This window comes from Mustela erminea, chromosome 2, assembly GCF_009829155.1.
Source record: "Mustela erminea isolate mMusErm1 chromosome 2, mMusErm1.Pri, whole genome shotgun sequence".
Lineage (NCBI taxonomy): Eukaryota > Metazoa > Chordata > Mammalia > Carnivora > Mustelidae > Mustela > Mustela erminea.
In genome coordinates this window covers 98173256-98188897 of record NC_045615.1, presented here as the reverse complement: position 1 = coordinate 98188897, position 15642 = coordinate 98173256, and the positions used below count along the sequence as shown (strand labels likewise).

The window sequence follows — 15642 nt, the reverse complement described above, 5'->3', positions numbered from 1 at the left end:
TTTCTCTGGCTAAGAGCCTGTTTTTCTTCTAAGATCCCAGTCAATATTTTCACACAGGCACCTGTAATCTCTCTGAAACGAGGCTGAAAGTGCAAGGCAGAGGCCGCTGCTTGACCCTCCTGGCCCGTCCCCTCCTCCCACGCCACCAGCTCCAGCATGGCCTCTGCGCTGGGCCGCTGCAAACCTGGGCTGGGCCTCGTGACCTGAGTCACCAGTGAATCGGTGACCAGGAGAGGAGAGCCATGGACAGGGACCCCCGAAGGCCACCAGGGGACCCGCTCACCCACCGAAGGGCCGCTTGCCCAGGCCCAGGCACGACAGGTGGTAGGCCTTGGTGCAGGACTTGCGGTCACACAGCACCAGCTGGCCACCATCCCCGCAGCGGAAACACTCGTCCTCGGATTCCTTCTTCCCTTCACCTCTGGTTCTCCGCCTCCTAGTTCTTTTCTTGGTCTTTTTACCCTTTTCCTCTGAAGAGAGGGATGTTGACGTCTAGAAAAAGAAAAGTGAAGTCTCCTTGAAAGAACTGCATGGACGGAGCCAGAATGAACTGCAAAGTGCAAGAGTGGATGTGCAGGGGCTCCAGAGGCCTTTGGAGACGCTCTCACACCAAAAGGACAGAAAATGGGGACAGGACACATACCCAGGAAGGCCACCCATTTCGCTAAATGGAAATACAGTTGAGCACAGAAAGTAAAAGCAGCTTTGCCAAAAGTCTCCCACCGCAGTACCTCATAGCAGCCATCCCAACCTGCTCCTGCCCCGATGGGGTGCATCCTTGGCTCTTTTTAGTAGTAACTGCATTATGAGTAAGAGGGAATTATTCCCCGGTTGAAGCAGCAGACACTGACATAGACGCCCATGCCTGGGGTCACCAATACCTTAGGGGCCAGGTGCTGTGTGGCACGACGAAGTAGGGAATCGTGACCCTTCCTGGAATCTCAGAATGGGACCTTACTTGTACCTAAGTTAGGGTGAGGTCACACTGGGGTAGGGGGTACCAAGAGGAAACAGAAGAGACTCAGAACAGGGAGCAGGCCCCGTGAAGAACACAGCAAAGGTGAGGAATGCCAAGGGCTGCTGGAAACCACCAAAAGCTGGGAGAGTGCTAAGAGAGAGTACACACTCTGGTTTCAGGTTTCTGGCCTCGAGCAGGTCCATTCACACCCCAGCCTGTGGGACTTTGCAGCCCTGGCACACTCCCCTGGTAGGCCCTTGGCCTCCCTGCAGCCCGCGGCCGTCTGTGCCCATACCCTGTGGGGACCCCCTCCCACCTGTCAGAGCAACAAGTCAACTCAGAAGAAGCCACTTTTCACTAAGAGGGATATGCTCAGACGTCAGAAATGCTGATGTCCGCTGGGGACGATGGGAGCCATGCCTTTACCTTTGGTCTGTCCCCGAGGAACCCGCTACAGTTGGAGGCTCCACACCGACAGACTGTTTTCTCGTTACCCAAACAATCCAGGTTGTAGTTGAAGGTCAGCTCTGTCCCTAGGTGGCAAGAGACACACAGCACTGGAAATACTGAGCTCTTTGTCAAGGTGAAAGCCTCTGCCAGGTCCACAGAACACACTCCCGTGCCCTCACAGCTCTCCATGTTTGCTCGGTGAGACAGACGCTGGGAACAAAGCCACCTGCAGAGCCTCCACCACCCCAACCCCCGGCGAGTCTCAGGGCTGCTCCAGGACTGCCTTGCCCTGGCCACGACGTACCTGCCGGAATGTCACACACCGCGAACAGGCCCACACGAGTGTCACCGTTCACTGTCCACTTTAGGGTCTCGCAGTTGGGCTGGCAGCTGTGGTTCATAAACCGGGAATAGTTTCCTTTGGGGCCAGCGTCAATGATGCGGTCCTGTAAGGTACGACCGGAGAGTCAACAGCACTAGAACACGCAGGCACATGGCGCTCAGCCATCATGGCCTCATATGAAGGCAACTTTCACTGTTTCAACCATCGTGGCCTCATATGAAAGCAACTTTCACTGCTGGACAGCAATGTTGTCCTGGAAACCGTGGTCTCCCATGTCCACTCGGACAGGACACCCCCAAACCAGTCCTGTTTCTCTCACTCACAGGGGGCAGGTCAGGACCACATGGAGAGGACCAAGCCCCAGTGAGTGCTGGCTCCCCAATACCACCCATCACATGACAGAGGAGGAGCCAGGAGACACGTGAAGGTCAACATCCACAGACACCGGAAACTCACATTCACTGACAAGAAAAAGAGGAGCCCAGTTCCAAAATGGACAAAGGATATGAACAAGCAACGCCCCAAGATCAAACCCAGACGGACGCAATCTAGAAAGGTGTCCACTTCCTTTTTTTTTTTTTTTTTTGAAAGATTTTATTTATTTACTTGACAGAGAGAAATCACAAGTAGATGGAGAGGCAGGCAGAGAGAAAGAGAGGGAAGCAGGCTCCCTGCTGAGCAGAGAGCCCAATGCGGGACTCGATCCCAGGACTCCGAGATCATGACCTGAGCCGAAGGCAGCAGCTTAACCCACTGAGCCACCCAGGCGCCCAGGTGTCCACTTCCTAAAGCAGATGACGGAAGAGCAAACTCCACCACCACCTGATCTCAAGCCGCGAAAGGACCCTTGGCCAAGACACAGGGCCCAGCTCCAGGCCGACAGGGACAGTTTGGAGAAAGCAAGCCGACAACAGTGAAGACACAGGGGCCCACTGCGGCCCTGCCCTGGTGCCAAACTCGCCAGTGTGCCCATGCCCCTGTGGAGCCTAACAGTCACCGGCCGGCTGCACAAGGGGTCCCCAGGCCACAGGGGGCAGTTAAGGTAAGAAATGTCTTCCGGACAGGAGGGCACTTAAAATTAGGCACATCAAATACGACGGTCATGACACAAAGTGCAAAGTTGTGTCTGAACAGGGCACACAAACGTGTACACACACACACATATCCGTAGGCCTAGGAGCCCTGTGCTGGGTGCCCCTGACTGGTGACGCTGCCCCACGGGGTCCCCCTTGTCCAGGCCAGGCTGGCTCCGACACCTCCCGCCTCAGCTACACCCATGCCATGTGGGCTTGCTGTGCGGCCTGCTCTTTCCTACCACATAAGGGCCCTAGTTCACCGCTGCGTTCCATTACCCACCACAGCCCCCCAGGATGAGACTGGCAACTACACTCTCACAACATGTACTGGCAATCCCCCCAACCCTTTCCAGAACACAGTCTGCGATGACAGCCAGTAGCGGGGCAGCCCTGTCCCTAAGGTCCTCCCCAGAGCAACAGGCCCCAGGGGATCCCATGGGCAATTCAACACCAGCTGAGGGCACGTCCTAGGTGTGTGTGGGTACCTGGGGACGGCCCACCATGTCTTCGCTCTGTTCTCTGTGCCTATGTACCCTGGATACCAGACCGTTGGTAACCACATGTCATAGTCTTTCTCCTAGGACAACACTCGATTTTTAACTTCATAGAACCTTCTCTGAGAACTTCCCCAGTTTTATACAGCTCTTTTGTTAATCTTTTGTTTTAGGCACTCAGGGTTTCTGACATTGATTTTAAAACTGTGAATATATGCATTCCCAGTATTTGTGGGGGTGGGGTGGGGGGGAACCAGACACCAATGTGCATAGCCTCCCAGCACCCCCTCTAGGAACCGCAGCAGCAGCAAGCATCTGGTCTCCCTCCTCAGCCTCGCTCAGGTCTTCATCAAGCAAGAGGAAGAGGCCTTCTTGTCTGTCTCCTGAGCTGGAGGTGGTCAACATTTTCTCAGTTCCTTGGCACCCACTGAGTGATTTACCAGAGGCGTGTCTTCCTCTCGTCAGTCCTGGGCTGGGCCCATTGGGCGCCCGGTGGGTGCGCCGCACCTGGTGTGCGGTCCCATGGGCCCCATCATGGTCCCATGCAGGACTGCTCTGCTGGGCTGGGGAATCTAGCCTTGTGTGGGAGGGGGGTTTTTGAAAAGTACAGGCCATCACCCATGTGTTTGTAAAAAGTGACTCATGAGCTCTGCTGTTTGCTCTCCCTCATTACCTGTGCTGTGCTGCTCCTTTGAGGCTGAGCTTATCTATCTGTCCAAGGCCCTCTCTCTCAGCCCAGGAGACAGACACACAGCCGGCCAGCTTCCCCGGTCTCTGCCAGCCTCGCACATTGTGGCTGCAGGAAAGCTGGGCGTCCCAGATGCGCTCAGAGGCCTTCCCCCACACCCCAGGATGCGGCAGGCCGGAGTCCTCCCTTATCTGAGGGTGCCCTCACCTGGCACCTCTGCCCACAGTTTTATGTTCAACTTTTTGGAGTTTCCTCGTTCCTTACGAAAAGCAGAGGGCTTAGCTTTGCTTGGAATGATAAGCCGGGCACAATTCTAACCCATCAATAGGCTCTGTTTACAGAGGTTTTCAGGCTTTCACGATAAAGTAATGGGGTTTTAATTTTAACTCTCATGTTATGTTGAGAACCTTTTCTGGCCACGCTTTATGAACACCCTGGCATTTATATCCGTGGCACCCTTCATCTACTCTGTCCCCGTGGCATCCACGGGGCCACCACTATGGCCAGCGGGCACAGAGCTGGTCCCTTCCCTCTTCTTCCAGCTTCAGTGCCATCACCTTACCGCTCGCCCACCTTCATTCTTAGATAAGCTTCAACTGCCATCACCTGAGTCATCAGCTCGAACCCCAGGTCATCAGAGTTCACGACCTTGGCCACCCTTGCTTGTCCCGTCTTTGTTCCCATCAGGAATGACATTGTAGACATCCTTGGCTCCTTATCCTCACACGGTTCCTTGACTAGAGCTTCCCCACACCTTGGCAAGCCACCTGGAGCTCCTCCTCGGCAGTGTCCTCTTGAGTTCCTGGGTGTCTTCCGCTCAGGCACTGCTCACAAAGGCACTGCTGGGCTGGCGGGTCTGTCTGTCCTCAGTTCTGCTCAAGATGTTCTCAGCATATACTTTCTGTTGTTGCCCTGGGACTGAGCAGGCACCGTGTCCTCTCAAAACCCTACTTGTGCTCTTTTATGATTCTTATCATGTTGCTGCACTGTGGATCTCCTTCTCCCTCATATATTTTTTCCATTGAATTGCTTTTATGAAGTCTTCAAGCCCGCCCCCACTGCCACCTCCCTGGGCCCTCCTACAACCCCGCCCAGTCAGGAGGCCCCCTCCCCTGCCACAGCAGGAGAGGCCTAAGGAGCTGTCCTTTGTCACCATGCATGGCCCATGCAGCTGTTCTATCCACGACGCTCTCTCCAGAGTCTACCTTATCTGACAGAAGTGTACCAAGAGCAGCCTTCTCTCTCTTTGGGCTAGCGACTGCCAAGTTTTTTCTTTCCTAGTACTCTTACGACTTTTCTGGTTTTCTTTTCTTTTACTTTACATTTTTACTTATTTTAGAGAGAGCGAGTACACAAATGGGAGGGGCAGAGGAAGAGAGGGAAGCTCCAGCAGACTCCCAGTTGATCACGAAGCCTGACACAGGGCTCTATCTCATGACTGTGAAGTCATGACCTGAGCCAAAACCAAGAGTTGAACACTCAACCGACTGAGCCACCCAGGTGCCCCTTTTAAAAGAAATACTTGAAGTAATCTCTACCCCCCAACATGGGGCTTGAACTCACAACCCAGAGATTAAGAGCCTCATGTTCTTCCAATTGAGCCAGCCAGGCGCCTCTCTTGTTCTTTTTTTTTTTTTTTTTTTAAAGATTTTATTTATTTATTTGACAGAGAGAGAGAGATCACAAGTAGGCAGAGCAGCAGGCAGAGAGAGGAGGGGGAAGCAGGCTCCCCGCTGAGCAGAGAGCCCAATGCGGGGCTCGATCCCAGGACCCTGAGATCATGACCTGGGCTGAAGGCAAAGGCTTAACCCACTGAGCCACCCAGGTGCCCCTGGTTCATTTTATTATACAAGTCACAGAGCTTCAAATTGACTCCTGTATTTTAGCTATTTAAATCTTACTCTTATAAATTAGGCCATTTACATTTATTACTATCACCGCCATACATGTATTTCTGTCTTATCCGTGCTAATTACTCTCTTTCCTCTTTTTCCCCTTCCCTCCACCTACTTTTCTACTCATCAATGACATGGAAGTCACACTTTCTGTTTGTATTCATTTAGTAACTTCCTGTGTGCTTTTAACATGTACACTTACTCACCAAAGTACAAGGTTATGAAGTTCAGTTTTCTTCTTTCTGAAGTATGGCTGTTGGCAAGCTGACTGCTCCCAGCTTTGCCAGTGGGGCCAACTGAGGATCAAGGGTTACTGCTCCTGATACTATGAAATGTCTTCTGGCTGCTGTCGCATTTGGGACGACTCGATCTTTTTTTTTTTTAAAGAGAGCAAGCAGGTGCAAGTGGGAGCAGAGGGAAGGGTGGAGGGAGAGGAAGAGACTCTCAAGCAGGCTCCATGCCCAGCGTGGAACCCAACACCAGGCTCATGACCCTGACCCTGAGATCATGACCTGGGCCCAAATCCAGAGTCAGACGCTCAAGTGATGAGCCCCCGAGGCACCACTGGGATGGCTGCCCCGTGGAAGGTGTTCTCCTTCCCTCTGGGGCTTTCTATCTTTACCATCGTTGCTACCCTACAGGTTTGGGTTTTTGTTTTTTTTTGTTTGTTTTTTTTTTAACTAACTTACCAAGCATAGATTTATTTTTATTCATTCTATTCGAAATTTGGTCAGTTCCATCAGCTTCCAGAAAATCCTTTTCTCGTGTGACCTTCCCCCCACTCCCGTCTCTGCTTCTGGAGCATCCACTGAACACTGCTATTTTCCACATGTCCTGGCCACTCTGACAAAGCTTTCACCTTTCATCCTCCTGCACTGGGGTCCACAGCCTCTCTGGTGCCAGCTTCCACTCCAGCCACCTCCTGGGCTCATTTCCACGGCTGTGTGTCTATGTTCATGTCTGCGTCCTGCTGCTCTCTCATGATGCCCACACCTCCTTCAATGGCTTCCAACACTCCTCTAACACTTCCTTTGTATTTTCTTTCAGATGGAAATCCTACTCCTTCCAGTTCTCACTCAAAGCTAAGACTTTCTAAAGGTCTGCTTAGGGAGACCTTACTCCACTGTGCTCTGCAAACACTTAGGTATGGCTTGTCTGTGTTGTTTTTATCTCAAGGACACGAGGTATGAATGGTTTAAGTGTTTCTTGTGTGTCACAACTTTTACCTTTGCTCCAGTCAGGCACCCTCAGTGAATTATCATTTCAGAGACCAACTGTGTACTTCATGGTCAACTTCGCATTTCTTACAACACACAAGTAGTTTAAATTTAGACTCCAAAACATGGTAAGACACAGGCCTAGGATTGAGTTTCTAATAAAATGACCTCCCTAGCCACTCCCAAAGGGCAGGGGACAGCAGGGAGAAGCAACTGTGGGCCTCCCTCCCCTGGGACTATGGCCCTCTGCGAGGTCCACACAGGCACCCTGGCCCCAGCTGCAGACTCTGGCGGTGGTCTCCACACAAGGGTTCAAATTCGAGCCACTGCCTGTTCCATGTCTCGTAGCCCCCAGGATGCTGTGTCTGTGGACCCTTGCCTCCACGGATCTGGCTCTGGCAGGGCCAAACTCTGCCCCTGACCTGCCATCCTGCACAAGTGGGAGAGCATCAAGGGGGCTGGACAGATGATCAGCCTTCATCGACAGCTGGTTATTCTTGGTTTTCTGTTCATCTACTGAACTCCTGTTTGCCAGCCTCTGGGGTCTGTAGACCTGCCTCCTAGAGAAGCCTCGTGGATGGAAATGCTGGGCTCCTGACAGGCCCAAGAGAGGAAAAGCAGCCTCCCCTCTAGTCCAGGGCCCTCATCTTTCTAACCATTCTTTTAAGAAATTTCAAACCTACAGGAAAAAAAATGGAATACAACCACAGTGACCACGAGGATACCCTTCACTTAGACACATCAACTACAGATCTTTCCATGCTTGCTCTGTCATCTGTTACACAGATTTGTGTGTGCTTACTCTGATGTACATGTGCACTCACACTCCTTCCCTCTGTAAGTTATCAACCTTGAAACTGAAACACATCAGCACAATTTTCTCACAAGGAGTCTGTCCAGGCCTCACCACCAACCCGAGAAACGTGACATCAGGAGCAACAGCGTGTCCACAGCAGGGTTTCCCCATCTCCACAACAGCCTGTCCGGTGCCCCAGCCCCAATATTTAGGGTCTTGGCAGCAAGTACATTCCTTATTGCAGGGTCTTGGCCCCATGACTGGTCAAATTGCAGCGAATGACTAGAACGCAGTGCTCCTGGGGCCACAGCCTCCCTGGGGACAACCCTGTGAGGTCTCTGGGGCCACCCAAATTACAACAGGCTGCTCTCCAGGCCTCATCATATTGTCTTTTTTTCCTCCATGAGTTATTCAAACCATTTGGTGTGTGATCATTTTCTACCTTGTTTTCAAGTATTCTTTAAAAATAGCCATGACTTCCTGCTAGATTATGAGATTAAGGACAAGCAGCAGCATAAAAATGCATTGTGTCTACCTTCCCCTCAACCAACATTCAGGCACCAAGCAGAATGCCCCGGGGTCAGACCAGCCTGCTGAGTCACTACCCTGGAAAGGGCCTGTCCCCATCGGGTGCCAGCTGCCAAACTGCACTTTGTCTCACTCACCCCCACTCAGGAAAAAGCCATCTCATCCATCCTCCCTCTAGCACACGTGTGTTCCAGACTGTTTTTACACATCTGGGTTTTAGACAAGCAACCAACAACCAGGAAACCCCACCATGCAACTGAGAACATATGTAACTCTCCTAATCTGGGCTTTTCTCCTCTGTCCACTGACACTCCGCCGACTGTTCAGCACTCTTCACGTACCCATGGGGCACATGAGGCTCCCAGGGCGCACTCACGCAGACAGCCAGCTCCGGCCTTCAGGCTGCCAGAAGACACTGTTCGCTTCAGGAGAAAATGTGCACACACTGGACAAAAGCAACACACGGACAAAATGATATTGTCACCACAAGACAAGGTTGGCCATGAGAGGCGCCAGCGCCAGGAACCGTGTTCAGCACACTTCAACGCAAGCTGTGAAGGTCCGGGCAGCACTACCTTGTCTATGGTGAGCATGTAGAAGTGGGTGATGTCGTTCTCGTGTGCGTATTTAATTCTTGCCATGCATTCCTCCTCGTCAATCAGCTCGCCAACATACTCGTTCACAAATTCTCCCTGGAAACCAGAAGAGCGTGATGATGATGAAGAACGGATGAGCCAGATCTCAGTTCCAGAGAGCAGGAGCCCACTGCCGAAGCAACCAGAGCAGGGCGCCATAGGCGCCCTTGCTCCATCAGGGGCAGGCCCTCTCAAAGTCCCAGGTAACCTGAGCCAATCCAAGTGACTTCATACATGTTGTATACAGGCAATCAAAAAAGAATTCATCCAAGCACCCCTCCCAAAGCAGCAACACCCTAACTCTTGCTTCCTGCAGTGACCTGCCTCTGGGGACACTAGAGTGGGACCCGGAGCTTCCACAGAACTTCGAGCTGCAGTTCCTCCTCTTCCCAGGCAGAATCCACATGACAGGAGTTGAGGAACTGGCTACTAAGGCAGGCAGGAGAACAAGACCACAGGAATTCTGTATGTTTCAAAGCAGGCTTTTTTGCGCAGGATCAGGCTGAGACCAGACCTCGGGCCTGAGGCTCCTACCCCCAGGCCACAGCCTGGCTCATCTAGACAGAAGCACAACAAGCAACTTCAGTTGTCCCCTACCTAATGCACGCACCTGGTCGCGCAGTCTGAGGACAGAGGCAGGCGGACTGTACGTGGCCTCTGGCACTGACAGCCTGGCCCTGCACTGCCCCAGACAGCACAGCCTCCTCCCACCCATTCACTCAGTGACCCTGAGTGTCCTGTCCGCTTATCCAGCGAAGGGCTCCTTCCCAATATTTCATATCCTAAGCACCCACCAAAACGCCAACAGGAGATGCTGTAAGGGGATTTATGACTTTTACTTGGATAGGCAGCTTTCATGTAACATTTTACAATATTGAATTATAGTAACTCAAAACCTTTTTAAAAATAACATTCCTTCATGAGTACAAAAGCACAATAAGCAAATCCAAGTTTAAGCCACCAAATGAATCCGAATTTCTTCAAGGCAAGGGAAAGGGACATGACACTCACCTTTCTAATGTCCCGCTTGGCAACCAGGCCCCACCCTTTGCCGTCTGTTTTGATGATCTTGGTCTCGGGATACTGGCGCTTGGTGAAACACTGGTTCTGGCAGTACTCGCCCGCAGGACACACCTGCGGGTGGCACTCGAACATCAGCATCCTGTTCAAACACTCGGAGTCAAAGCCACAGGGATTCTCATCTGTGGGCTTACAGTTGCACTTCGGAATTTCAGAAATATCAGCTGTATAGATCTGGACTTTCCCATAAGGCTTATTCACCTGCAGGGGAGAAAATTGGCATCTTATGAGCCGATATGTGAAAGAGAACAAGCATCTGACACCACCTGCCCAGCCTCCCAAAGGTCGGAGCTTCCAAGGCCCAGCAGGGATGGCAGGGGTCACATCCCATCTCCCACAGGTGCAGCTCGTAGCATAGGCCAACCTCTGACGTGGTACCTCTAGGAGGTGGGCTGGATCCAGCCCTCCTCCCACTCCCACAATTCCACATTCCTCCTCTGCCAGAGAGAGCAGACACTTCTGTAGCCAGGTTGCCATGAGGAAGGACAAGCAGGGCACCTGGCCTTCCAGCAACCTGAACCCGAGGACCTGCAGGCTGGGGACTGAGCACAAGGACACTGTCTCTGGCTTCGTGAACTCGCAGCTTGTCGTGATGGGACAAGAACAACCCAACAAAAACCACAGACAGAAGAGAAGAGAATCTAAAGCAGAAGCTAACAGTTCCAGGGGAAACGTAGTAGACCCCTCGCTGCCGTGGGGTGACAATGGCACAACACCAAGGAGCAAGCTGGAAATACACCTCAGAACCTAAAAGTCCTGCAGGGTGCCTGGGCAGCTTTGGTGCTCGAGCCTCTGAATCTGGATAATGGCTCAGGACACAGTCTTGGGGACTGTGGGACCAAGCCCCACACTGGGCTCTGTGCAAGAGTCTCCTTCTCCCTCTCTCCAATCCCCTGCTTACAATGTGAGCACACTCTGTCTTGCCCTCTCTCAAATAAATAAATAAATCTTAAATTTAAAAACAGTATCTAAAAGTCCCAAGCTCTCTGACCCAGTAGCTCTGTTTCTACGAATTCACCAGAGAAAATACTAAGCACAGATCACTACAGAGAACGCTTCCTTTCCACACACAGGGACTGTGGGCCCTGGGCAGTCAGCAGGCAGCCAGCACACACGCTGCAGGAGGGTGGCAGGGTACAGTGGCACTGGCTCGACAAGCGCTGAGGAGGAGCACCCTGATCTCTTCCAGAGACCAGGCTCCCTGCACTCAACACAGGGGCCACCTTCAGGAGCACCCCCACCATCCTTCCTTGACGTCCATACCCTCCGAGATCAGAAGGTCATGTCTCCAGGGCTCCAGGTGACTGAGCCCCATCTCAGCTGAGCACTGGCCCTGGCTGACCATCTCTCATCTGAGCTTGTCCCCAACACCTGGTGATGGCATGCTCCCAGAGGTTGACCTGCCCTCAGCCCCTCCTGCTCCAGGAAGCCTGGCCGGGACCGGCCCTTGCTGGCATCAGACTGAGACTCATACAAAGGCAAAAGTGAAACTTCCCACGCAGAGACCCCAGTCACCCCAGCCCTACACCCAGTCACCCTCCCAAGAAAGGACACATACTCAGCAATGACAGCATCTGCTTCTGCCTGTGACGACTCTGGCAGCCGTCCAGGCCAGGGCCACAGATGCCTGCTCGAGGTGACCCCCTTAGCCACCACAGCCAGAGGACCGAGACTGACGCCTGACAGGCACCCGAAGGCCCCTTAGTGACACCTGAGCCATCTGCACGTTACCTTGATGTGCTTGTACGGCGGGGGCTTGCGCTCATTCTCCTGCGTCTCTCTGGCTTCCCTTTGAAGTTTGATTTCACGAAAACGAGCTTCAGCTTCCTGCAGTGCTGAAGAGCCAATGAGACGCGAGTATGAGTGAGAGATTTCATGAGTCAGTTCATCCCTTTACCCTTCCAGCTCTGCATCCCAACGGCTGACTTGGGCCCCCTCCACCCTGCTAGGCGCAGTGTCCAGCATGCACGGGACTGTGGGCTATGGCAGACTGCTCGGGGCTGGCACTGCCAAAGCTGCAGATGCTGTCAGGTAAAGGGCATTCAGAGCACGTCTGGCCCAAGAGCCCTGGGCGGTACTATTTTGTGCCACCTGGCCACAAGGCAGGCTCTAGGGCAGGCTTCTCCGGGCTGCTCCAGTTTCCCACCCTCCACTGGGATCTGATGCACCAAGACATCAATCCTGGGAACTCACTGTCCGAAGACAGAAAATGAAAACGGAATGTTGCTCCTCTCAAGGAGCACACATGCTCAGAGGAGTGAGCGCCAGGCTCAGGGAGCACAGAGGAAACGAACCACTGAGGTTTGCCTGGAGATCGCCATATGTGCTGTGGCCACCCCAACCCGCAGGACCCCAGCATCAAGTCAGGAGATGGTGAGACCCTGACTTCACCACTTGCCAGCTGCCTCTAACACTGGCCACACTGAGCTGCTTCTCAATTTCAACATCTCTCATTTCATGGTGACTATGGATACACTTGCCATGCCTCCCCATGCCCGTTTGTCAGCAGACCTCTATGTGCCCAGGGCGTGTGAGAATCTGCAGACGAGGAGATGGCCCCCATTGCCAGGGCAGCCCACTGAGCCTCCCATGTGTGATCGGCCGGGACAGGCCTGCTTTCCCTGGACCAGCCATGTGTGCAAGCTGAGTCTGTCTTCCGTCTCACTCGCTCCAGTCAAGTGGTCTCATTCCCATCCCGTCTGTCACCTGAATGATACTCTGCTCTTGTCCCTGTCCCCCACTTTGGCTATGGAATCAGAGGGCGGGCACCTGTCCACCTGCCCACATCTGGCCCTTCGGGGGCACCTGGTCTAGATGGCAGCCAAGTGTCCTCCACATCTCCATCTTATGCAAAGGCAAGCTATAAGAAATCTCTGTAAATCATTACTAAAACTAACTTCTTAATAGTAGCTCCAATGTATTTTAGTAAAATTAATCACTAAGCAATGTCATGATAAAAGTTACTGAGCAGCATATTTTACCTTTGCCTCGACAAATCAGTCTGCAAACCTACTCTTTTCTAACTTAAAGTACAGCTAGAATGCTTAGCCCAGTGTATAGAAACCGAACTTTCCAAGAGCAGAAATCAGGATTAGCAAAAGGTACCCCAGAGTGTGGTTTCACTGCATCTGGAAATGTCCGTACCGTTTTTGAAGACTCTTCCGATCCCTCTGACCCCCTGGTAGCGGCTGCCCCGGTCCCCCTCCATGTACGGGAACACTCGCGCCTGATGCGTCCAGTAATAATCTTTAGACCCAAAGAAAAACACAGGGAATTCTCCAATCTCGTGCTTCAGTTTCTGAATATTTGGGGGGACATTTTTGGGATGGCAAACTTCTGCCGGCCACCATCTATTATAAATATTAAAAAGAGGATTCACAGACTCTTCAGACAGAGTGACAATCATTCAGTGCTTTCAGTCCTGCAAAGTGAAAAGAACACAGGTGAACGAGGAGGCGGGCAAGCACGGGGCTCTACTTCTCGCACCTGTAGTTGCCGAGCTTCACCCAGATGATGTCCTGGAAATGCAGCTTCTTCCCGGCCCGGCAGTCATTGCAGAACCAGCTGCCATCAGGCATGTCGATGTTCAGGCAGTCGGGGTGGAAGGCAGCCGGGCAGGACTCGCAACACAGGAGGCTTCCCCCTGTAAGGCAGGGAGAGCTGGCTCAGACCGCCCCCACCCATCCACGGCAGCTCCATGCCTCATGCTAAGAGCAGCGTCATGGCAGCTGGCTGGCTACAAACTCAAAATCACATTTGAGGGGCGCCTGGCTGGCTCAGTAGGTTAAGTCTCCGACTCTGGATTTCGGCTCAGCTCGGGATCAAGCCCCAGGTCAGGCTCCCTGCTCAGGTTGGGAGGGGGTCTGCTTGAGATTTCCCCTCCGCCCGCCCCTCCCCCCACTCATACATGCATGCACTCTCTTTCTAGTAAATCTTTTTTTTTTTAAGCCCGTTTTAGGGGCGCCTGGGTGGCTCAGTGGGTCAAGCCGCTGCCTTCGGCTCAGGTCATGATCTCAGGGTCCTGGGATCGAGTCCCGCATCGGGCTCTCTGCTCGGCAGGGGCGTGCTTCCTTCCCTTCCCCTCTCTCTGCCTGCCTCTCTGCCTGCTGTGATCTCTCTCTGTCAAATAAATAAATAAAATCTTAAAAAAAAAAAAAATAAAGCCTGTTTTATTACCACCACGAATAATGTCTCCTCAGTCTGTGCACTGGTCACAGTTAATTCAGAAACATCACAGTGTATGAGTGCACATGACAGAGACGTCACAAACGGTAACCCCCAGAGGTGGAGGAGCGCTGAAGCCCCCCTCCACACGCAGTCCCCCGGGATTGGCTGCAAGAGCCGTGTGCTGAGCAGCCAGCCAGGAAAAGCGCCCTTGGCATCCACGCTGAGCCCACAGAGCAAGGCTGCCAGCTGCCGGCAGCATGGCTCTCACCTTTGGAGCACACAAAACACCAGCTCACGTTGACATGAGCGTGATGCCTCTTCCCCTTGCGAGCCGTGAAGTGGCCCGTGCAGATGATGCTGTTGGAAGCGATCACTGAGCAGCCAGCTGCCAGGCAAGCATCCCCTCCGTGATAGGCGACTGGGCAGCGCACACACCGCATCATTTTCCCTGAAGGCAGACACACGCACTGAAGACGTAGCTGTGAACAGGGCCCCTCGAAATGACCACGCCCCGACAGGTTAACAAAATTAATGCTGAAATAAACTTGAAATATTTAATGAAAAAAATAACTCAGATGGGGTGCCTGGGGGGCTAGTCAGTGAAGCATCTGCCTTGGGCTTAGGTCATGATCCTGGGGTCCTGGGATCGAGCCCTGCATTGGGCTCCCTGCTCAGTGGGGAGCCTGCTTCTCCCTCTGCCTCTGCCACTCCCCCTGTTCGTGTGCTCACACGTGCTCTCTCTCAAAAAAGATAATTAAAAAAATAAAATAACCAGGATGGGAAGAATATCTAATACATGTCATGAAAACACATTTCTTTAAGGCAAAGATGCATCGAAATGATGTTTAAGGAAACAGCCAAGCACTTAAAAGGCCATATTCTGAAATCAGGTCTTAACTAAGGATTCATGAAGCTGGGCGCTGCTGGCACATGGGTCCACAGGCAGCTACCCCGTGCGCTGTGGCAAGTACAGCAGCACCTGGCTTCCACCCACCAGATGCCCCAGACGCCCCCAAACCTCCCTCAAGGGCCAAGTCAGCCTTGCCCAAGACCCAGGGGGTCAGGAAGTATAGGTAAGCTGCCACCCTCAAACCTACATGCTAACATGAAATGAGGCAGTAGATACAACTTGATTTTAAAATTTTTTCTTAGGGATGCCTGGGGGGCTCAGTCGGTGAAGAATCTGCCTTTGGCTCAGGTCGTGATCCCAGGGTCCTGGGATGGAGTCTCGCATCAGGCTCCCAGCTCAGCTGGGGGTGTCTGTTTCTCCCTCTGCCCCTCCCCCGTTTGTGTTCTCTCTCAAATAAGTAAATAC

At 52.7% G+C, this 15642-nt stretch overlaps 1 protein-coding gene and 1 non-coding gene across 6 annotated transcripts in view; both read right to left on the bottom strand.

Annotated features, from left to right (window-relative positions):
- The window catches only part of NSD2 (nuclear receptor binding SET domain protein 2), a 99431-nt gene that overhangs the window by 4163 nt on the left and 79626 nt on the right, over positions 1-15642 (bottom strand). For 4 of the 5 annotated variants that reach the window (XM_032333585.1, XM_032333583.1, XM_032333586.1 and 1 more), the window contains 9 exons: positions 14596-14775; positions 13647-13803; positions 13305-13510; positions 11892-11995; positions 10092-10361; positions 9021-9137; positions 1713-1854; positions 1385-1491; positions 288-492 (listed from right to left, as the gene is read on the bottom strand). In XM_032333585.1, the coding sequence (XP_032189476.1) occupies positions 288-492; positions 1385-1491; positions 1713-1854; positions 9021-9137; positions 10092-10361; positions 11892-11995; positions 13305-13510; positions 13647-13803; positions 14596-14775 (1488 nt within the window). The remainder of the gene's footprint in view (positions 1-287; positions 493-1384; positions 1492-1712; positions 1855-9020; positions 9138-10091; positions 10362-11891; positions 11996-13304; positions 13511-13646; positions 13804-14595; positions 14776-15642) is intronic. The other variant, XM_032333587.1, reaches the window with a different exon arrangement.
- On the bottom strand, positions 1998-2122 carry LOC116585459. Its single transcript, XR_004283646.1, has one exon.